The 24,555-nt window shown below is 39.2% G+C and overlaps 1 protein-coding gene across 2 annotated transcripts in view; it reads right to left on the reverse strand.

Annotated features, from left to right (window-relative positions):
- KCNMA1 (potassium calcium-activated channel subfamily M alpha 1) overlaps nucleotides 1-24,555 on the reverse strand; it is a 708,266-nt gene that overhangs the window by 335,545 nt on the left and 348,166 nt on the right. For both annotated transcript variants that reach the window (XM_067539508.1, XM_067539518.1), the window contains exon 3: nucleotides 22,546-22,607. In XM_067539508.1, the coding sequence (XP_067395609.1) occupies nucleotides 22,546-22,607 (62 nt within the window). The remainder of the gene's footprint in view (nucleotides 1-22,545; nucleotides 22,608-24,555) is intronic.

The following is a 24,555-nucleotide window of genomic DNA, read 5'->3' on the forward strand; positions in this document are numbered from 1 at the left end:
TACTTACAAGTCTATGACCAACTGAGTTAAGTCAAATACACTGTGTTAGAAAATTCCAATTAACATACTAAACAGAAGAAAATCCATACTTGAGAAGGATGATCCCTTAGTTTCTAATTGAACATCATTTTGTGCCACCTTTTTGTTCATTTATTCCTTCCTCACTATCACTATAGTTCTCCTGGGAGTCCTTCACAGGCAGATATAAATTAAAGCCACAGCCATAAAGGAGAATGAGAAACAAATATCCGGAATCTATATGGTTTCACTCACTGATTGTCTCATTACAGTCTGTGAACTCCTACCCTTGAATTCTGCCCATCACGTTACATTATGTTTAGCACTGGTGTACAACTTTCAGAGAGCAGTTAGAAAAATGGCTAAAGCTCAGCTTTTCAAAGGAGTCTGAAGTGAGTTACATGCCTAACTCACAGTGAAATACACAACATTAGTGAGACCACTGTGTCCAGTTCTACTGTTCATACTTCAAAATGGTCATTGAAAAATTGGAAAGGGTTCAGAAAAAAAGCTACAAGAATGAACTGAGGTCTGAAAAACATACTACATGGGCTAGAAAGACTTAAGAAGTTCAGTCAGTTTAATTTATCCAAGAAAAGGTTAAGCGGATCACAATCTAGAAGTACCCATAGGAGAAAGGAATTTCTCATGGTAAAAGGCTCTTTAACCTAACAGAAAAAGACAAAATAAGATCCCGTGGCTGTAAATTGAAGCTAGACATATTCAGACCAGAAATAAAGGTAATTAACCATTGGAACAATTTAGGGAATCTACCTAGGGATGTAGTAGATTCTTCATCAGCTAAAGTCTTTAAATTAAGACTGGATGTCTTTCTAAAATAGAAGTTATGGACTTGATATAGTAATTACTTGGTGAGGTCCTATTTTAGCTAGCATGCAGGATTAAGATTAAAATATCATAATGAGCCCTTCTGGCCTCAAAGTCTATTACAATCAATGGAGTTTGGGCAGCAATGGAGTAACTGCCAGCCTGAAATAGTGGATAGTAAAAAGTCATCATTTGTCAACAATTACTACACAGCCTTTATCTGAGAAACCCCAGTATCACTTGGTGTGTAGACGTATGAAATGCAATATAAAGTGAAATATGGCATCATTTTATTATCAGTAAGATATGGAATTTTATATACATCATGTAGTTTGATAAGTTATTCAAAGTGAGAAAGTTAGATGAATTCTTGGTAGGACTTTATTGATAGTCTTTCTATGGAAGTTATTTCTAAATCTAAATTTTAAAATTGTAAGGTTTTGTGCCAGTGTTGTATATCACAGCTAATCTAACCCCAAAACTGAATCCAACAGGAAAAAAACCAGGCTAATCTGAAAATAACACAGGATGTTTACAAGCAAAGGGTTGCTGAAACCATCACATTTATATTCTTTAGAGAAAATGGGCGTAGTGTAGAAACAAAATTGCCTTTGAATGTTTCACACAATTTATATTGTTTGGTGTGTTAATAGCTGCATTAGAAAATCTTTGGGGTATTGACCATTTGCCTTAGAGGAGGGATTCTCAAATCTTTCATAGCATGGCCCACATCTTAGTAGAGAGATTCTCATGGAACACCTTCCCGCCTACTCACGATTAAAGCCACCAGCTTTCCCACCTGTTCATGCATCTACAACATCCCTATGGCTACTGCAGCAATTGTTTACAGTTTAATGTGAATTAACCAGTAGAAACAAGAAGAATCCCTACCATGTGACAAAAAAGTATTCCATAGGCCACACTTTGAGAATCAATCCCTTGTGATTACTGCATGCATTCAGTTACTTTGCTTGCCTAAAAGAAATTTTACGCCTTTTACTGCCTTTATGCCTCAGAGTTAAGTTCCTGTATTTTTCTTAGATAATTCAAATAGAATACAATTGTTGACTTAAATTATGTCTTTTCGAAGATTTTTTAAAAAATATACATCAACCAAGCGTGTTTTGACTAGTGTCGCTATTCGTAGGACTAATTCTCTGAGTTTGATTATAAGAATTGATCTTTATTTCTTGAAATTGTCTTGCTATTTTAAGGGAAAATACCCAGCACTCCTACATATATACACACACACCATTATCACCCCATTCTCTCTCTCTCTCTCTCTCTCTCACAAACACACTTTTTTAAATGGACGCCAAAGGTAAGATTAGGAAATGAATTGCATGGGGTGGAGAGAAAATTCTGCCTTTTTACAGGACCACCAGACACAGAACGGTAACAAACAACAAAATAATCAACCAGTTAAATACCACTGAGGATCAGCAGCAGCAGCAGGTCAAACTCTCATTGTCTGATAAATTCCAAGAGTATCACACTGTTTCTAATAGTTTGTGCAACTTTTGGGTTTTACAGATTAATATTTTCATTGGTGTCACAAATAAACCACTCTGCACTGTACCAAATATTTATTTGTTAGTGCTTGTAAAAGGATAGGCACCAGGAGTAATTCTGTAAAAATGCTATGGTGTCATTCCATTCTTATGTCTCAAACAGTTCAGCACAAATGCTTGATCCTCAGCCACTGAACCCATGTAATCCCCATCAACACTAATAACAATTCTGTAGCTAATTTTGCTGATGATGAAAAGGCCAGAATAGAATCTGGCTCTCTCCCCCCCATAGCTGGACTGGGTCTGCAGCACTAACCAGGGTAAAAATTTGTTTTGTGTTATTACAATAAGCAGGTCTAACATGAAGACATAGAAAGAACAGAAGCATTGAGCAAGGTGGTGCCTTTTTTTTTTTTTTTTTTTTTTTTTAAACACACATTTAGTAGTCACATTTCTATCGGATTTTATATAACTCTTCTTAGTAAGATCCTTCTCTATTGCTTGACCCTTGTTCTGCATGCAGTTGAACATTTGAACACTGCTCTATTCTTTTTGCTCTATTTTTATTCCATTCCTCCACACTTTTCAAGTGCCTTACAACCTTTAAAAAATTTAAACAATAATACTTTGTACCTTTGTAGCCTTTTATCTGTGCATTTCGCAAACTTTAATTAATGAGGCTTCCTGGTAGTCGTTGTGAAGCAGGTATTGCTATATCCAGTTTACAGATAGGTAAATTGAGGTACAGTGAGGCTCACTGACTTGCCTAAAGTCATTAAGTGGCTCAAAGAACAGAAACATGAAGTCTGACCTCTGAGGTCTCTACTCTAGCCAGGAAGTGCAATTCTCCTTCCATAATATAAACAAAGAAATGACCATTTAAATAAATAAATGAAATAATTTTCAAATATGATACAAACAAACTGTGACACCACTCCTGGGAATGGAGCGCTGGTTGGAGGCCTTAGCACACCATCATTAGACAGTCATCCCGCTCATTGTCTGCCACTTCAAATCAGGGTGCCCAACTGGATGACTATGATGAGCCAGCAGCTAGTGAGGCTCTTTTATTCTGGACCCAGTTCTTGTGTCACATTTGTGCAATCACAGTTTCTCTACACACAAACCAAAGCCACAAAGGAACCATTCATTCGCTGAGCCTTTTTGCCACACACTGAGTTTTGAAAGTAAATCAGCTTTATAAAGGTACACACATAGGTTTATAAATGTGTGGATTTATAAATGAGCATTGCAACTACATTTTTAAGTTCATAAGCACCTAGATGTATACATTCATTTTCATATAAACTGAGCAGTCAGACTAATATTTTATTAAAAAGCTTATCCATATTTTGAAGTATTTTCTTAAATGCAAGTACTGATGTTTACATAGATGGGTTAGATGCCAAGCTATTTCTTTCAGTGCTGCTTCAGTTCCAATTCTAGCATTCTCTAGAGAAAGAGTTTTTTCCATTTGCTTAATTAACCTGGCACACTTGGCCCCATGACTCTGTCAGCAGTGACATATGCGTCAAAAGTAGAATGAGCGTCCTTGCTGCAAGGAATTCTATTTTTAACCACAAATGACTCATCAACTACTGGGGTCTCCCAAAAGCTGCAATCTGTCAAGCTGACAGGAGGAAGGGAAAAAAAGGGGGGCGGGGAAGAGAAAAAGAGGTCATGTCTCTATTCATGTTTCAGAAGCTGATAATGAGTCTGTGATTGCCTGTGGTACACCATGCAGAAAGGTGGTGATCCTGCTAGTCCTCATGTGTTGACAGCCACTTTGTTGTATAATATTTCTTTGCGAGTGGCACTCAGTCTTTTAAATACTGATCTGAATTGTCTCACTGTTTACATTAGACAGATTTATAATCTTTTCCAGTGGTAAGGAGGAACATTGCTAATTCACTGTGCATAACTAATTTGACCACAGGGGAAAAGAACAAGGAATTCAATTTTTGCAGAGACACTGTCAGATGCTTTAGGACTGACCTAAATCCAGGCTTCGATTTAAAAAGAGAAAAGTGTGAGGAGGAGGAGGTGGTTGTAAGCTGTATATGAATAAAAGTATTTTTGGATGATTTTTTTTTTTTTAATTCAATGCTCCCCCAGCAGGGTTAGGATCCCAGACAAACAGCACTGTGCTAGCAGTGCACGGAAAACAAAGTACCAGTAAAACAGCAGTACCAGAAAACAAAGCTGACTAGGAGCAAAAAGTGAATCTGATCCATCTAGTTTCATTGTCTAAATTGAACCAACCAATAGTATCCAGTATAAATGGTGAAAATAAACAAGAGGCCAGATTTTTCAAAAGAGTTTAGGTCCCACTGAAAATAATGGGAACTACTAAATGCTGAGCTCTTCAAAATCTGGCATTTTTTAATATAATTTCAATTTTAAAAATCAGTAGAGTGGGTAATGGAATTATTGTAGTAACAGTACGATTGTGATATTATTTAGACAGCATATTCCTTATTTATTTAGCAAGACTTTAGTAACCAATATCAAGTAAAATGTGACTTAAAATACTAGGGTCCAGAAACAGTTTACTTGATATCCCGATACAATGGCATCTAGTAATAATGTAACATGTTTACTCTTATATATTAAAAACAAATGTAAATACCCATTATCAGAGAATCATAGAAATGAGGCATGGAAAAGACATGTGACAGTGTATATTTCATCCATTGGGGCTAATGAAGGATTGTTCCCTACTGCACATTCCCCAGGGATTTTTCCAGGCTAATTTTATGGAAGACTATCATTGCTAGGAGAAATTATGGATGTGATATAGTGGCCTGCAACCACTTGCTTGAGACAAGAAAGATTATTATTATTCAGGTGGATGAAAATGAAGGCAGGGCATAGGGAGAGGCTTTTAAGGACTCGTAGAGATGCTGCTGCTACCAGTGAGGTTTCACCAACCCTGCCGGGATATGACTGCTATTGCAAAAAGGGGCTTTGAAAAGCAAAAGACCACAAGAGGCACTGAGCAAGAAAGGGTGATACATCTCCACTGTGCATGAATAAGTTTCAGAAACTTCCAAGAGCTCCTGAGGGGCTCCCATGGATACAATGGTGTTATAAAAGACAGACTGTTAAATGTTAATTTTTTGTCCAGACATTCTTTTAAGCAGAAAATATTTTAAATTAATTCTTACAGAGAACCTTGCATCTATGCAGACTGAGTGTCATGGAGGCACAAAATGGTCTTTATTTCCCTTAGCTACTTAAGCTAGTTGGTCCTAGTCCTACTTCAGTAAACTCTGAGAAGAAATGCCTTGGTCCTACTTGCCTCACTCTCTGCTTCCATAAAGGCAATTCATCTCAATTTAAAAAATAAAAGGAAAAATCTTTAAGTTACAGACAAATGGCCTGAATTCTCGATTATTCTAAAGACCCATTTATACCACTGTAGTGTTACTGAGAATCAAAGTATTTTTATATACAATAAATACAGTATATAAATATACCAGTTATTAGGGCACAGAAAGAGCACCACCATAAAACACAACCTCTGACCAATAAGTGGATTGTCTTCTATACATAAGTAGGATGTACAAAGTATTCCTAGAATGATATACCTAATGTGATAAGGCAAGTGTCCTGTTGTGATAATTGGGCCTACAAATTTATCCTAATTGTGAACTCAACTGTAAGAAGTGATTGAAAGTAAATAAACGTTGTTAATAGTAACCAATATTGATGGGAAAAGCAAGGCAGCCTGAATTAATTCAAACAAAAAGGCCTACCGATATAACTCAAGGACTGTGTTATGACCATGCTTGATAAACAAGAGAAGTGTAGAACCAGAAATCAGTGAGCCAAAAGGGGTGTGTTGAAAATTAGGCTTAACTGATGGACAAAATAATGAGGGGATGGGCTGTTTTATCCCCCCTTCCCTTTTGAGGTCCTTAAAGGAGGACTTTAGGAAGAAACATTGGCTGCTGGAGCAAGCTTCATCATCATGGCTGCCACGCTCCCCACCTCCCGGGACCCCAAACCTTTCATCATCCTGATCCTGAGATGTGTCCTGACTAGACCAGGCCAAAGAGAGGGACCCAGATGACATCGCCATCTCTATCAGCCCCAACTGAATCACAAACACTACCTGGGATGAAACAGGATCGGACTTCACCAATGATAGCTCCAGCCCATCTTAACTAACTTCTTCTCTTTTCCTCAAAAGGACAATTACCCACTTTAATACCATCTAAGTGACAGTCATACAAAGGTGTGGAGGGGGAAATTGGGGAGGTGGGAGGGCTTCTAAAAACTCTCTCCAGCTAAAAGGGAAAGGGAACAAGAAATTAAATGAAAGCCTTATTTCACATTTCAAATACTGTAACTGTTTTTCCTTCCTTACTTTATCTTCAAGAAAAGGTTTAAAGGATTTTTAATGGTGTGTTTGCCATGGTATTAAGCAGGCTGAAATCTCTGTATATCAAATCTCAAACCTTGCTTAACACTGTTTAATGTTGGAGAGTGACTGGGTTACATTAACACCTTTGGCCCATGCATTCTATCTAAATCAGTGTTTCTCAACCTTTTTGTGCTGGCGATCCTTGCTGGACTTTAAAAAAAAAAAAAAAAAAAAAAAAATCACAACCACCCCTCACACACACACACGCTAGAAAAAATTGTGACTCCCTAACTTCAGCCCTGCTTGGGGCACGGGGTTCCATGCTTCAGCCCCGCTTAGGACTGAAATATGTAAATTAGCTTTGCAAGGCCCCAGGCGATTGCCCTGCTTCCTACCCCTAACACCAACCCCGCTTGTGACTCCCCCTGCAAGCCCCCAGGTTGAGACACTGTCTCAGTACAACCAGCACTTTCTTGCTACAGTGTTCAGTGGCTGACTGCTAAGAAGCCGTAAATTTGCTCAAGCTTGGTGTTAGCAGGCCTAAGGTGGAGCGTGGCCTTAGTACCAGTCACAGGGTCTCAGCAGAGACATCTGGGGAGCAAAGTCTCCCAAATCTCCACATCTAAACACAGGTAATTTCTATTAGTTACTATCCCACCGGACTCCTAAACCTGGTAGGGTAGCACAGCTGGCTCCAGGCCTAGCCTCCCTTTCACATGAACTCCTGAGGTTCTTTTTCAGGTGCTTGATCCTTTCAGCCTTCTCTCTCCGCCAGCTTCCCTTCAGCCAGCACCACACCCTTCAGTATCCCACCCTATTAATGCAGCCTCTGTAGGATCTACTGACTTTCCACTTCCCCCCACAGGATTAGAGCCTAGTCCAGTGGTTTTCAACCATTTACCATTGTGGGCCACATAGGCAGCTCTCTACGTGTCGTGTGGGCTGCATCCACACAATATATATACACACTACCTATATGGCCCAGAGGATGTCACATGGGCTGCAGCTGTGTGCTGAGTGGCCCATGGGTTGAGAACCAATAACCTAGTTCAAAGTGTCCCAGAGGATGCCACACACAGCATCATGGGATTTGTAGTGCTTACAATGTCTAGCTCCTATGATTCACTTGGATTTAGTTGTAGTTCTGTGGAGCCAATACACAGTACATAGAAGCCTAATCAAAACACCTATGGCATGGTTTGAAGGCCCCCATAAAGGGAGGGGCCTACATGAACATCAGCAGCGCAGCATAAAAACCTCACACATTTTTAGAGAAACTTTAAAACGTCTTCCTATGATACTTAAAGGTGCTCTATAAAACACTTAATATTTTCTGAAAAAAGTCAGTTTCAAACAATTTACATCAACAGGGTTCCTTTAATGTTCTCAGAAGGGCCAAACTTCACCCAAGATAGTTTCAAACTAACAATTCATCAAACTGAATAATACCAGCCAGAGATAGAATCCACAGGAAAGATAGGCCGAGCCAGCATCTGTTACATCCAAGTAGGTTCTCAGACAGGGAAGGCCAGATCAGGACAGAGAAATTCTTTAGCAATGACAATACTATAACTCTTATCCTTTCACTTTTACTTGGCAGGAAATAGTCAGGCCCCTTTTAGAGAGACTATTCTTTATAAAGGACAGTCACCTCAACTTGACCCTGAATTTAAGGAGAGACAACATTAATAATCTGCATCGCTGAAGCACTGGAAGCAGCTGAGTTTAAATATTAATCAAAAGAATAAATACATTCCATTCATATGAATCATCAGTTCCCAGAAAGCCACTGTACAAATATGCAAACATGGAAGATGCTAAACCAATCTATGGCTCAATACAGCATTATGTTTTCTCCTGAAATTCTGGACCCAACAGTTAAAGGACACTTTATTCTTGTCACTCATCTAGAGCACGGAAGGAAGCTTTTGATCCCTTGATGACATGATGGAGATTCCCTATTGTCCCTTAGCAAAGTATTACAGATTAGAATGTCCACAGTGACTGTCAGCTAAAGAACTTTCAGTGCCCCTTTAGCAGTTTTAATCTTTTCTATATAGCATGGAGCAAATAAAGTATTAATGGCAAGTATGAGTATGGCAACACAAAGACTAGGAAGGAAGAGCCAAGAAAATAGATACGGCCCAGATTTCAATCCCATGTGGTGAAGAGGAGTTCAGATATTTACTTGTATGAGAGAAGAATTTGGCCCTAAGAAAACATTTTAATCTTACTATGGGGGAAGGAGAGAGAGAAACAATGCCAGGGGCAAAAGTGGAAACAAAGGATGGGAGACACAGGAAAGAATAGACAAACACATTTTCCAAAGGCTCCAAAAAGCTGAATTGTAGGCAGCATGAAGAGAAGAGAAAACAGTAGCAAACTCTATGATTCTAAAAGTAGAGATGGTGATGAAAGAGGAAAACTATAGGAAAGTGGAAGAAAATAAGAGAGAAACAAGACAGGACTGGAACTAGACCATCCAAGAATAGAAAAAAGTAAGTAAATATTATGAGCTGCTCAAAGATATGAGAAGTGAGTGGATCTGAGAGCACACTAAAAAACAACCTAGAATCAAGTTCTAAACATGAAGTTCAACTGGAAAAAAGATCTCTCTGCTTTTAGTAGTCTTCCTCTCCAAAAGAAATGAACCAGAGACTTTTTAATATTAGCCTTGCTAACCAAACAAATCTGAAGAGAAAATATTTTTATGTAAATTGGGTTCAAGATGTCAAACTGACAGCACTAGAAAATGGATTCTTCCATTTATCCATGGAAAGGGTAAAGTGTGGGCAAGCAACAGTGAAATTCTCATCACACCAACCTGCCAACATGCCTGAACTCTGAGGGGCTCCACTCTCAGGGTGAAAGGGAAATTCATTACCTATGCTCATTCATGTCTTGGCCTTCCTACTGAAACTTCCAAGAGGATGGCAGTAGGTGTATTGTGTTTGTGATGTTGACTCTTGTCCATATCAAAACTGGATTTTTGGTCACTCTCTACTAACCTGGGAATATATAGAGAAGAACTAGAGATGAAAAGCTTCAAATCCCATTAGCAATCTCCATGGATCATCTAGCTCTTAAAGAAATAAGGCATGATATTCAAATTGCAGTTGAAGATCAAACACTTAGCCTTTTGTTATTTCCAGTCTAAAGACTCCAGTAATCCAAGTAGCATGTTTACAAACAAACATATATAATGTTACTCAATGTGTGTGTATATATAAACAAACGTATGCCATTTGAATTGATGGAGTCTTTATACTGCAAATAATAAAAGATTAAGGAATTGAACTTCAATTTATACACATACAGTTACCCAATAAGTAGTAATTACTTAGTTTGCATCTTGCTGCATCACAAAAACTGAGGTGGTGTCATAGGATGAAATACAGTCCATATGTGTGAAGTGCTGCAAAGCAAACAGAAGCCAATTGTGCTCATTTCACAAAGCTGTGTAACTACAATTTTTAATGCGTTTTCCTCTTTTTTTAAATTATTTCTTCTTCAAAAGGTCCATTCTGAGATCACCTTTCACAAATGATAGTCTTATTTGCAAATGATCTGTGGATTCTAACATTTGAGAAAATAAAGCCGCCATACTCCTGGCTCTTCTTTTTGCACCTGACCTATGGAATCTGCAATTTACTTGTGTTAATGATCAATTGTATATTACAATTTTCTTTTTAAAAAATGGTTATATATTCATTGTCTTTTAAAAATAACTTCTCTTTCCAGAACTGGACCTTTCCGCTTTTTCTAGTGAAACAACAATAAAGCAATGAAAGAAAGACACAATGCAAGTGATGTGGAGGATGGGATTTAAGGATAATCATTCTCGTTACATTAATCCAACACCTCCATACTTGGCTGTTCAAATAAGAGATCTAAGTCCATGTGTAGACACACAAATAAGTGGTCTACATTTCAGCAGTGTTAAGCATCCATAACTTCTCTTGTACTCTAAATAGTTACAGCTAGTCCATTTTCGCATCCCTTGAGAGTTGTAAATGCTCAGAAATCTCTGAAAAAAAATCAAGACATTTATTTGGTGCCTAAATATAGACTCAGATCCTTATGTAACCAACCAACTTTCAAAATATTTATTTTTTTCACTGGTAGAGGCTTGTGAATTGCTGTTCCTTTCCTTCACAGGTGGTAGCAAGTCTTAGTCAATTATTATAATAATGGCAGTTATCAAGATAATTGTTCATGATAAATATAAGGACATATGATTACTGCCCAACAGTACTGTGAAATATATAAGGTGGGAATAAATGTTGACAGGAATTGCCAAAAGGCTCAGTTTGCAAATTACTAAAATATAAGGGACAAACATCCAACATACGTAATTCTAAATCTTATGTGGAATATTCAGCATCAGTCTAGTTTGCAACTATCTGTAGACTTTAAAGGATTAGATTTTTGTTGGTGTCAGTAAACATTGATTTCACCATATACACACTCCACCAAAAAAAATATTTCCATTGATGATGATCTAAATTTACAGATAGGCAAAGTAAGACAAATACTTCCTAAGAACTTAACATCGCATGTTCTTAAATAAAACGTAACAATTGTTGACAATTTGTGTTTTTAATTCTAGAACAATTAATTGTTAAGTAGAACAACATGACAGAGCATCTATGTTTATATATAGATTGCTGACTCTCTTACCTTTTGTTGTATAATATATACAATTTTATGGTGTTGGAGTTTACTCACAATCAATATCTTTTGTGCTTAACAAATGGCCCTGCTTCTCTTTGGCATTTAATTACCTGCAAAGGCCGCATATTGCATCCCTTACTCCTCTGGCATGAAAGTGGACCTTAATTATAATAACAGTAGTTACCACTGAACCTTGGCTAAGGTCAAAACTTGCCACAATGCATTGCAGAAAATTAACAATTATAGCCATGGCGTGACCAGGCACCTTTTTCAGTACATTACTTCTTGGCTAGACAAACAAGCGCATGTACTGCAGTAACTAATACAAATACAGTGAAGATCAAATTGGCTTCATCTAACCTTATAAAGGACTGGAAAATATTATTTGGGGCCGAATCAATATAAAGGGTGATGATTCAGTCCTTTAAACTTTGTCCTTGCCCAAGGATTGGGGGTAGGAACAATGTGTCACTTTTATGGTTTATGGGTTCATTCAGTGTGAAATGAATGAAGTCTTTAAGTAATTTGAAAGTTCTGACCCCACAAGGATTCATTTACATATAATCTAAAAGTTTTTATATGCCGAAAATGACAATTACTTCTACTGTATCTCAAATGAACTCCTGTACAGTTAAACAAGATATAGGCTGGTGCTACAAATTAATTTTATGGTGAGCAATCCAACTGGATTTGCTCAGCAGTGGACAGCATGCAGCAACTGAAAGCCAAAATTCTTTGTGGCAAGAGTAGCACTGACAAAAGCCATTGAGGCACTGACCGAACCAGTAGAATTGACAAAGGTAATGCAAGAAGACTAGCTGCAGTGAAGTTGGGCACGATGGGTGGAGTGATGCCTGTACCATTTCCATAGAGTGGTTTTCATATAAACCTTATTTATTATTCTTAATTTCTGTAGTGCGATAGGCATAAATAGTGTTGTACAAACATCTGAGGAGATTGTAACTATCTTGAAACTGGGAGGAACCTCTTTCATATTGTCAGACACAATGTAACTGGATTCAAGTACAAGTGAGAGAATAGGGGCAGGTAAATTTAGAGGGGAGACTATCAACACTGTACAACTAGGAGAAGGATGCAAATTAAGGAGGAATATGAAGGAGAATGAAGCTCCTTCAAGCATGACATTTCTTTGATACACATGACCTGCATACCTTTGCAAGTAATATTACTGAGCTTTCCTGTATACTCACATTCTCAGCACAGGGAATACTAAAATGTTTGTATCTACTGCAGCGGGGTGGGCCTATTCCACCCTGTGGGTCCTGCGCTTTACGGGCCACGCCGGTGGTGCGGCTGAGAGTGGAGGGGGTGGTGTTTCTGGTCCCGCCCTCTACCCCGGGCCCTGACCCAGGGACACTGTGAGGCGTGGTCTCACACTGCTTAGTCCCTGAGACCGACTACCTTCCCTGGGTCGCCTGTCCGCAGCCCCACTGCTTGTGGCCTGCTCCCTGGTACCGGTGTGAAGGATTGTTCTGCCTTCCCTGGCTGGAACCTCTTCGTCTTTGGTCTGGTGGCAGCAATGGATGATAGTCCCAAACTCTGCAGCTGTGGTGTGGCAGGGCAGGGCAGGACAGCTCCGCTCCGCTTTCTCTCCTCCGGCTCTTAACTCCCTTTCAGCCCTCCCCGCTTGCCTGAAGTGGAGGCTTTTAACTGCTGGGGCAGTTTCTTTGATAGGCTCCAGGTGGCTTAATCGCCTTGAATTAGCCCCAGCTGGATTACCCAGGGAATAGGGCTTTATGGAGCCTGGGGCTAATATACATGCCTTCCAGCACCCTTTCATAGCCGTCCGGTCTGGCCCTGTCATACAACTTACCAAGGAAATCTTACAAAGCTTTTAATGACTGTCACTGTCACGGTCATTTTGAGCAACGATAAAATAATTTATTGCAACAGTCTAGAGTGTTTCCCAACCGGTGTGCCCGTCAGGTCTGAGCACGTGTGCCAAGGAATTTTTTGAAAAACTACTTGAAGAGTTCTGAATTGGCTCATGAATATTCATGAGTTCATTTGGAGACTGTATGGTGGTGTGCCTCAAAATAATTAAAGGTACCAAGGTGTGCCATGGCAGAGAAAAGTTTGGGAACCACTGGACTAGAAAACCAGATGTCAGTATTTTAATGCATCCTCGCCATATCTAATCCCACAACTGTGGAAAAAAATACACTGCAATATTCTAGCCTTAAAAAGAAAACAAAAAATGGGCCAAAGAACACTTCGTGTAGGCCCAAAAGTGCAATCAGGCAAAGAATAATTTTATCAAAGATGAAAATACTCTGCAGAGAGGTGAAAAGGAAGCACAAAGCCTAGGCACCACTTAAGTTCCCCTTAAATCCTCAAAATAGGATTTAATTGGTACTATAGTATTTGTGTTAGCAATCTACCTAGGGGCAGATTTTACCTCTTCTACAGAAGGAATTCCAGACATAGTAGATGGCTATGATCAGTCAAAATGGTGACACATAGATATGAGGAGGGGCACTAGAATGGAAAAGAGGGTTCTTTTTAATCATAAAAGAAACTGTCAAACAGAATGGAACAATTAGCCCAAAGCCTTTATATAAAAATACACCAAAATGTTCAGCTTCCTAACAAATAACAAATTAACCCAAAGTAGAATTGTGTGAGGCTTGCCAATGTAAAAATATTCCAGGGCTCTAGTGTTCATAACACTGCATTAAAACTACTGAAAAAATTAGTGTTTCAGTGCATATTATATTACTTTCTTATAAGGCAGTCAATGGCGATTCACATTGTCTGAGATTGGAATGGAGTTTTGGATTTGAAAAAGAAGAAAATTCAGATGAAACTACCAAGTTTCATCTGATTTAGGATCAAACTTTCATATAGTGTGGTGGGTTTTTTTCTTTTTCTTTCTGTTGATCAAAGCCGTAAAATTGGGCAAGGGTCACCAAACAGTATTGTGTAGAAAGGTGATGTGTAAAGGAAGAATGTTCTTGCACTGCACTGATAGTCAGAAAATCTGGCTTCATTTCTTGGCACTGCCACTTAATTCCTAGGCAATTCAGTAAATCTCAGTGGCTCATTTCTCCTTCTATAAAGTGGGGATAATATTCCTCTCTCTCGCCCTGTGTGTGTCTTGTCTAGTTAGACTGTAAATTCTCTGGGGGTAATGACCATCTTAACATGCAGCAATTGCTACAGCAAGTCACATGAGATGCACAAAGATTTCTTCACAGCAGTGGTCTCCAAAATGTGGGGCATGCCCCATTAAAGGGCGCAGAGAAATATCCAGGGAAATACAGCTGGCCCTCAGCCAGCCCCCACAAGGCAATGGGAAGGCAGTGCCATTCAGTCCCAGCTCTGCTCCAGACTTGACCCCAGGCTCCGGCTGTTGCCCTGCTCCCAGCCACAGCTTAGCGACCAGACCTGGCCACCCATGGAGCCATTTTATTGTTTGAGGGAAAGGGGGTGAGAGGAAAAGTTTGGGGACCACAGCTTTACAGGCACAGTAACCAGTGGAATAACTGGGTCCATGGACATTGCCTGCAATGACACAGATTAAAAGCATTTGCTAATGAATTATTCCAAAAGAATGAACTGACTTCATTAATGACACTTCTCTTCTGATATCGTCACACAGGCAATTCCTTGACTGGAATCTCTTGCCTAGCCACAATGGATTCTAATTTACTCCCTGACAGCAAATAACTGTGAATCCACAGAATTCAGCAAGAAGCCTGGTGCTTCTTTTGATCCTTAAATTGCACACTGCAGTGTGTCGGAACATAAGAACAGCCAAAGTGGGTCAGACCAATGGTCCATCTAGCCCAGTATCTTGTCTTCCAACAGTGGCCAAAGCCAGGTGCTTCAGAGGAAATGAAAAGAACAGGTAATCATCAAGTGATCCATCCTGTCTCCCATTTCAAGCTTCTGGCAAACAGCAATCCCTGCCCATCTGGCTAATAGCCACCGATGGACCTATCCTCCATGAACTTATCTAGCTCTTTGTTGAACCCTATTATAGTCTTGGCCATCACATCATCCTATGGCAAGGAGTTCCACGGGTTTGATTGTGTGTTGTGTGAAGAATTACTTCCTTTTTGTTTTAATTTCATTTGGTGGCCCCCTAGTTCTTGTGTTATGAGAAGGAGTAAACAACACTTCCTTGTTTACTTTCTCCATGATTTTATAAACCTCTGTCATATCCCTCCTTAGCTGTCCCTTTTCCAAGCTGAAAATTTCCAGTTTTATTAATCTCTCTCACATGGAAACTTTTCCATACCACTAATCATTTTAGTTGCTCTTTTCTGTACCTTTTCCAATTCCAGTATACCTTTTTTGAAATGGGGTGACCAGACCTACACACAGTATTCAAAATGTGGGCGTACCATGAATTTATAAAGAGGCAACATGGTATTTTCTGTCTTATTAGCTATCCCTTCCGTAATAATTCCTAACATTTTGTTAGCTTTTTTAATTGCTGCTGCACATTGAGTGGATGTTTTCAGAGAACTAACTCCAAGATCTCGTTCTTGAGTGGTAACAGCCAATTTAGGCCCCATCATTTTATATGTGTAGTTAGGATTATGTTTTTCAATGTGCATTTATCAACATTGTATTTCATCTGCCATTTTGTTGTCCAGTCACCCTCTTCTGTAAGATCCCTTTGTAAATCTTTGCAGTATGCTTTGGACTTCACTGTCTTGTGTAGTTTTGTATCATCTGCAAATTTTGCCACCTAACTATTTACCCCTTTTTCCAAATCATTTATGAATATGTTGAACAATGCTGGTCCCAAGACAGACCCCTGGCAGACATCACTATTTACCTCTCTCCATTCTGAGAGCTGACCATTTATTCCTACCCTATGTTTCCTATCTTTTAACCAGTTACTGATCTGGGAAGAGGACCTTCCCTGTTATCCCATCAGAGGAAGGGAGAGGTGACCTGTTTCCTCTCTGCCTGACCCCACCACATCCCCTCACAAAGGATCTGGTGAAGCAGTTTTCTTTAATAAGAGTCTAAGAAACTTTCATAAAAGTTTGCCTCATCAACACAGGCTGTCTGGGTTCCTTCCTGAGGGGGTCCCCATACAAATTTAAATAAGGAAATTCCCCAATCACTCAGAGTCCCAAAAATTTGACTGAGGTCATAGCTCTGACCTCAAACTGGGTGAGCAAAAAAGGTTCCTTCACAGTGTCTCTCTTAGCACCTTGCTGCTGTCTCTGGCCAAGCTGATAACCTTGCAGCTTCACAAAGTCAGTCCCTGTCTCTCCCTGCCTCTCTTCCCCCAAATTGCTTCAGTTCTTTTAAAAGGAATCACTTGCCTTAAGGTTCCTTAACTGTGCCAGGTGGCGGTGGTTGGCTTGTTTAGCAAGTCTGCTCCAGACTTCCAGTCTCCTGCAGGGCAAGCACCCTCTGCTCTCTCTGAAAGTGCATTCTAAATAATAGCTCTCAATACCTGTGCAAGCTTGGTTTCCAGTTAGTATTGCTACTAAACAAGTACCAACATTTTGCTTTACTTTAATTTATAAACAAAAAGCAAGCAACAGTCGAGAAGCCACCAGCCTCAGGCTCTAATGGACCTCAAGACAGTGAATTCCAAAGGTGAAGAACTAGTGTGTGCTTGGGACTGAATTTATCCACCAGTTTTGCTAGCTATCAGAGTCTTTTTATATAGCAATAGTTAGGTGGCTGTGTAAAATCTGAAATTTTTGAAATCTGTTACAGAAAAGCCAGACCAGAGGTGGTGAAGGAAGGCTCAACACAGAAGCTCTGCAGTGAAGCAAAAGATAAAAGAGAGTAGCTTTAAGATGAAAGCTGTTTTCTTTTTTTCTAATAGAATTCCTTGGTCTGTGTAAAAAGAATGGAACTTTTGTGATTCTTTACCATTGTCACATGACACAGTATCTGCAGTAACCATGTCTCAGGAAATACAGGACTCAGAGAATAATGAACCTAGCAGTTACAAAATGTGTTTTAAATTGCATTATCTCAAATAATTCAAACTTGCATTCAGAACCAATATAGAACCAAACCCTGAGAAGTGCAGAGCACCAGCAGCTCAACTCCCATTGACTTTAATAGCAGTTGCAAGTGATCAGCACCAGGAAAGGTGGTGGTAACAACAGCTAAAACTGACACCCACCTTCCTTCCTTTCCTTTCCCTCCCGTCCCCTCCCCGGCCGCCTTATAGGATAGGAGGGAGCCGCACAAAAAGGATTTTGGAAGGAGGAGGACAAGATAGGATATTTACTGGTATTTTTAGTAATTTAGGGCAGGTTCATACACAAGTTGTACCAGAAGGCAATGTTTTTTAAATAATATTAAGGAAAAAGATAATTAAAAATATTATGTAGGAAAAGCAACCAGAAATAGAAGATAAAATTTTCTATGTTTCTAGGCTGGCCTCATCACAGATGTTATTACATGTCACCTGCTTAGTGAACACAGTAAATACTTTAGCAATATCTAAAAGTTGACAGTATTTGTGCAACCTATCAGACTCATGCAACTGGGGTATATATGTAGCTTTTTTATAAAACTGATAAGATCATATTCTCCCACACAGAAGCAGCAAACAGTTCTGAGACCTTTCTTGATGCACAAGGAAAGGTTTTATGTGCAAAAAAGACAGAGCTAACCATAGGGAGCAATTCATGTGTATCCTCCATATCTAAAAAGAGAAAAAGCTGATTCAAGCTGTCTTCAGCTTAGGAGGCAACAGCAGTGGACAAGCTTATATCCTCAGCACAACCTTATATACACGTATATACAGGTACACATATACACATTTCACCATTCGTGATGTCATTGCTATTCTTAGATCCAGCTGTTTTGCCCTCATTGCCAGATAGCAGTCTTCTATAAGATTCTAATTAAGAAAGTCCCAAGTGCATGATAATAATGTGAAAATTTAACCATTTAGCAAGATCTGCAATATTGTCTTTTAAAAAACAGCATAAAAATACTCAACTACAATGTGTGTGCAGAACATACAAAACAAATCAAATGACTTGTCTGTTGAATCCTCTCTCCAATTTCTGTCCTGTCATTCATCATACCTTTAAAGTCTAATTGGGACTTGATTTTCTAACAAAGGGACTCCATTAAAGAGGTTGCTTTCATGAGAAAAGGGCTGCAGGAACAGGCCTCTAGAATGTAAGATCCTTGGGGCAAGGGTTGATCTATGTCAGAAAGACGCTCTGCAGTCCTCTGCCTATATATAACAACAGCTCTAGGTTACATTATGTGTATAGATTCATGCACTAAGCAGAGGCCCCAAGAAACAGTATTAACCCAGGTCATGAATTGCCTCCCTTCCACTCGGACTGCAGGAAGGAGAAATCAGAGGAGCCCACATGTTACAAAATCCACGGAGGACTGCAGAGTCTTCAGCAATTACATTTTTTGTTTGCAACTCGGACTGACCCTGTCTTTAAGATGCTATTTCCTTCTTTGCAGAAGCTTGTTAGAAACACTACCCACATCTGCTGTATTTTGTTGATAGTGCACTCTATGTAAATTGTAAGGGTAGGAGATGTGAAGCGGGGAGGGGAAATGAGAAATGAAATAAGGAACTCACCATTAATACTGAGATCAACAAACCACAGAATATGCTATGTTGCATACAAAAGTGTTGAGTATAAGACTTAACTAGGAACATACAAGTACTATTTGAAAGGCAAATACAGGAAGGGGGAACTACCTACAAAAAGCATGGAATAAACACAAAACCTCCAAACGTTTGTCACGAGTGCTCTCTATTCTATTGCAGTATGTTCAGCAGACTCTATGGAACCAGCTAAGGGACATAGGAAGAGAACCCATGTTTACCTAACAGTAAAGGGTGATTTCATTCATTTCTTACCTTGAAGAACTAAGCATAAACAATTTTAAAAGGAAATGAATAGGAAAAGAGCTAGCATTAGATCACAATAAATTATATTATACTCAAGCAGATTTTTATTTGACCCCATTTCCTTTGCAATTTAAAACTCTGGTTTTACACACATTAAAAATACAACATCAAGAGATGGAGTGAAACTCAGCTAGTTTTTCTAAGTAAAAATGTTGCATTTTTATTATACCAGAAGATGAAAATAATTGTGATTACATTTTTAGCATCTCTTTTAGGAACGGGTTACCCCAAGGAAGACAGGATTTACACATTTACATTGAGTTTAGAGTGTTTAAAAGTTCTAATGTCCAGAATAACTGAGTCTTACTGATGCAATTCAACAAATTTGGCAGGAGAGGCTGAGGTGTGGAACCATGATCATATGACATGGGAGCTTTTGGATGAGACTAGATTTAATTAGCAAGAATCCCAAGGCAGTCAAGTCATTTTCCTATTCACTGCCTTCTCAGTTTATGGACCAAATTCTGCCCTTAGTTGCAAGCATGCACCACTGGCATCAATAGGAGTTACACACATTTATTGCAAGGAAGAACGTGGTCCTATACACACACTACGGTTTTGTGGGACAATGAGTTAAACAGCTGGAAGGTTGGAAGGGGATGTATTGAGGTGGAGTAACAAATAATGTTCCACCCACTTCTAACAAGAATGAAATGCCTTGTGAGTCTCTTTGTAAAGAGCCTTTTCTACAGAGTGAGTTGAGCAGCTGCACTCTGCTCAGAAAAGGGAATCAATGACTCAGCTCTAGGCACAAAAACACAACTGATCACAACGGCATGGTGCAGTTACAGTTGCTTCCATTCTAGTCAGTACCATCATTCACTGTGCAGAAAACCTCCTTCCTAATAGCAGTTTCTAAAAAAGCATGATTGTGACAGAGTGGGTAATGGCTAGTTTTCTTAGAGCTATGAGAACTTTTAACTGACCACGATACAAGATCTGGCAAGACTGAACAGACTGGCCCTTCCACGGGTTGACTTCTTCCTCTCAAAAAGTTCCAAGAGGGTCATACTAGGCAACTGCTTTTGCTTCTTAAGACCCTCCTCTCATGTAGAGTCACACAACATTCCATCATGAACACATCTGTTCACTGTGTTTATGAAACTAAGTCTAATAGAGACTGAGACACTTTTCTGGGCCACCATGTCACTGACATACTGATAATAGTCAGCTCTTCACCTCCACTTCAGGGAAGCCAGATTCCATAGTCTTGTTTCTCACCCTGTGTCTGACAGAAATAATGGTCTGGATGAAAGTTAACTGAGCTGTGGCTCAACTTTTATAAGATAGTTGTATTTGTTAGCAAAGGAAAGCAAATGTACAGTGTGACTGCTTTTCACCAAAACGGCTTGCAACCTATTGGATCCACTACTTCTCCTGACCAAAGAGCAGAGTGGGTCATAGTCCTAGTTGGCTGGCTAGGAGAGGTCAAGCACTCCTTTCTAATGCAGCTCTTACAATATTCCTCCACCCTTTAGTCTCCTTCTGACGGGACTACTGCAGTTCCCCCTACTGAAGTTTAAGGGGCCATATTTCATTGGTAATGCTGGAGCCAGAACAGAATCGAGCTCACTCTCCCAGTGCAGTATGGGATATGAAGTTCTAACACAAGAAAATATGGGGGGGGGAGGTTTTTTGGTTTTTTTTTTTTTTGGTTAGTATCGAAAGCAAACATGACTCTGAATATGCCCAGGCATCAGGTCTGCTGAATTAGAAGGTGGCATTTTTAAAAGTCCCTTTTCTGAAAACACAACACTTCAAGGTGAGTTAGAAGGCACTTGCTGACAAGATCCAGAAATGACTTCCTTAGCTCAAGGCTCTTTCTTCTAGAATTTGCTGCTTCTCATAGTTTAACAGAACCTACATCAATCACAGCTCCAGGACATGACATAGGAAAGCTATGCTTGGTTTACCTATTGCTTTAGTTTGATTTGGGGTTTTATTGGTTTTATAACAAATATTTTTGTAGCAGTAGTTCTTTAATGATGCTCATTGTCTGGAGTCTTATGGAAGTTACATTTAAATTTCTTTTAAAAAGCGCTTTACTGCTAGGGCAACAGATGCTTTTAAAAAAGAAATTAATTAATTAAGTGTGACAGTGGAGAATCCCATCATTCTATAACACACGCAGCCAATGTGCACTGTTTTAAACCATCCAGTGTCACCTTTTGTGACCCAGGGATCCTTTGGTGCCAACTGGCAGAGAGCACAGGGAGTGTATTGGATTTTACAGGGATCCCCTGAGCTGGATATCTGCATAATAGTTAAGGATAAGATTTTGTTATAGTTATTTTTAGTAAAAGTCACAGACGGGTCGCTCACGCGAAATAAACAAAAATTCACAGGACCCCGTGACCTGTCTGAGAGTTTTACTAAAAATAACAGAGGGATGGAGGTGGGGGGTGACAGCTGGAGCCCTGCCATTGGGGGTGGGAGGGACAGCCAGAACCTCCCCCCACAGAGGGGGACACAGCTCCAGCCCTGGACAAAGCAGGGGGTTGAGAGGAGGATGCACAGCCCACGCAGTCCTGGCTGCAGCCATGGTGGGGGAGGGTGTACAGCTCCAGCTCCGGCCACAGCCCTGGGGGTGGGAGGGACACGCACAGCCCCAGCCCTATGATGAAACCTTGATGTCTCCCAAAGGAAACATCATCACATTTTGTTCATTCCCACGAAAAATTTGAAATGTTTCTCATGTCCTACAAACTCAGCTTCCATGGCATTGGGACAAGTCCACCAAATGCAGAATTTGGACATCTGAATGGTTAACAATGCTAGATATAATTGTGGTCTTTACTGCATAGAGTCTTCTGATGAGTTTTCAAAGGAGTTCCTGGATGTCTCCTTAGATACATGTGTTGTTTGTCCTGTAGACATGTGACTTCTTAAGTCAAACTCACTTCCCCATAACCGTTATTCTACTTTTGTCCTTGAAGGACACTTAAAGTCCCAACTTAACTGGAAGAATAAAATTTTCCTACAGTATGTATATTGTAAACTTAGAGAAATACATTTTTATAATCACTTCCTCTCTAGCATCAAATGTAACCAAGACTAATATAATTTACAAAAGATCTTTCCCTCATTCCTGAAACTAGCCTGGAAGACTGCATTATTATAAAGTTCTTTGCATTCAGGTGATGAGTATGAAAAGCTTTGAGTTGAAGTAGATAAATGGAGCAATTTAAAGCACATAATTGCTTTAGGAAAAGAGGGGAAGGGAAAGGTAGTAGAATACTCACTTTGACGAATCTATGAAGTATATTACAAGAGCACCAATACTAAGAGCAAAGACTAAGACAACCTGCAAAAGAAAAGAAAAATACAATCACTTAACACTGTGTGACTGAAACATTTATTCTTTCACACTTGAAAGAGAAAATAATAATATGTAAAACATCAATTTATTTTTGGCTGCCATTTGTTTTAAAAACTAACCTGGACTGCATTTTCAAACAATATATTTCATGGGGAGTAGGGACGGGGAGGGAGAAAGACTGACTTCCATCTCAAGGAAACATAGTTTGCAAATGGCTCCTGTATCCTAACCTTTGCTGAAACAGATTCATTAAATGTAAATGACAGGCTTCCCTATTCAAGTCATACTGTAGCTTTATCAGAGTTTTCCTCCTGCTTTACAATAAAAATGTCTCATTCTTTATAGGTAACCAATAGAGATGACAGATTAGATTGCATATGTATTTATATTTCATGTGTGATAATGAAATCCATGTGATAAATTGTACAGCTATGTGATCATTTGCATTTACCATGCACTTTTGCTTGTCTTACCAGTCCACTGCCCACTACACTCCCATCTCTACCAGAACTGTTTCTAACATTCCAAATCTTTAGGCATCTTCAAATAATTGATTTCTGTTTCCATCATCTCAAAAGATAAGTTTCTTCTTTTCACATAGTTTTGGCATTTCATCTAATATTAAAGTGGGCTGAGGTACAGGGCAGACAAAACTCAAACCTGTCCATAGCCCAAGGTTAAGATCCAATATCTAGCAAAATATGAAGGCTAGAAATGGGTGCATTTGACCACTGAAAATAATCTCAGAACCCCTTTTTAAAACCTTAAGGTCTTTAATTTCAGCCCTAGTAGGATGTGAAATATCAGATCATTTAGATTTATTTCAGATTTTTCAAAAGATACATTTGTTATCATTCTCTGAGCCATACACATTTGGTCTGATTGTACCAAGGGTCCTAGCATTATAGGCAAATGGATACAAACAGGATCAATAAAAAAAAGTTTTCTGAAAGATTTTTAAAACTTTTTTCATGTAAATTATATGGTATATGGAATTCATATGGGTGATGTGATACAAATGTTTTATTGGCTCTAGTTTAGGATGGATTGTGTAAGTCATTCATGGCTTTGCTGCTCATGCAACTATCCCTAACATACATCAATAAAACCTTTATTCCACCCCTCACTTTATACTGTCATGTATTCTTTATAGTTAAATACACAAAATACAGATTTTTAAAAATTAGAGATAGCTCAAATATTAGTTCCTCTACCCTGCCTGGCAATTTTCCCAGCCTAGGAAGATCACACGCTACATTGACAAAAAATCAATAATGTTTGAGCAGATAGATGTCCAGGGGCTAAATGTTAAGGGAAGCACCATGCAGCAGAAATGCATACTGAAAAGGGTATGTGAATGTTCATGCTATTTTGACAAATCTTTTTTAATCTGAGACATGCTAAATCAATGCAAAAGTATTTTGTTTTTAACAATTAACAATACACTCAGTAAATGTGAAACCAAACTTTCCACTTTACTTGTTAAATAATTTTGATTTAGATAATTACTAATCCAAATCAATCCAAATCATAGCTATTAACTCAGACAAACATTTTGTATTTTCTTTATTGGCTGAGCAAAGAAAATATTATTTGTAGCTGGCCCTGCCCTGTGGGAATAAAACAGTGATTCCTTGCCCCAATTTCTTGCACCCTTAAGATCTACTGAAGCCATTGACAGCACTGTGTGTGCAGAATCAAGTCCTTAGTGATAGGGTAGGACATGTTATTCAGGCTAACACAGAAACTTGATTGCCATACCTAACCCCACTTTTGAACAAATGGCCAGGGTGCCTCCCCATTCTATTGACTCCCAAATTATCCCACAATATTATACATTGCCCAGATTACTCAAATAATCAGGACTATACTGCAGGGCTCCCAGATGGAGATGGAGGGAGGGGAAGGGTACACTTTACTAGGGTCCAGAGGC

The sequence above is a fragment of the Emydura macquarii genome, unplaced genomic scaffold (assembly GCF_026122565.2).
Source record: "Emydura macquarii macquarii isolate MOO-44397 ecotype Brisbane River unplaced genomic scaffold, CSIRO-AGI_Emac_v2 contig_67, whole genome shotgun sequence".
In the NCBI taxonomy this organism is placed as follows: Eukaryota; Metazoa; Chordata; order Testudines; family Chelidae; genus Emydura; species Emydura macquarii.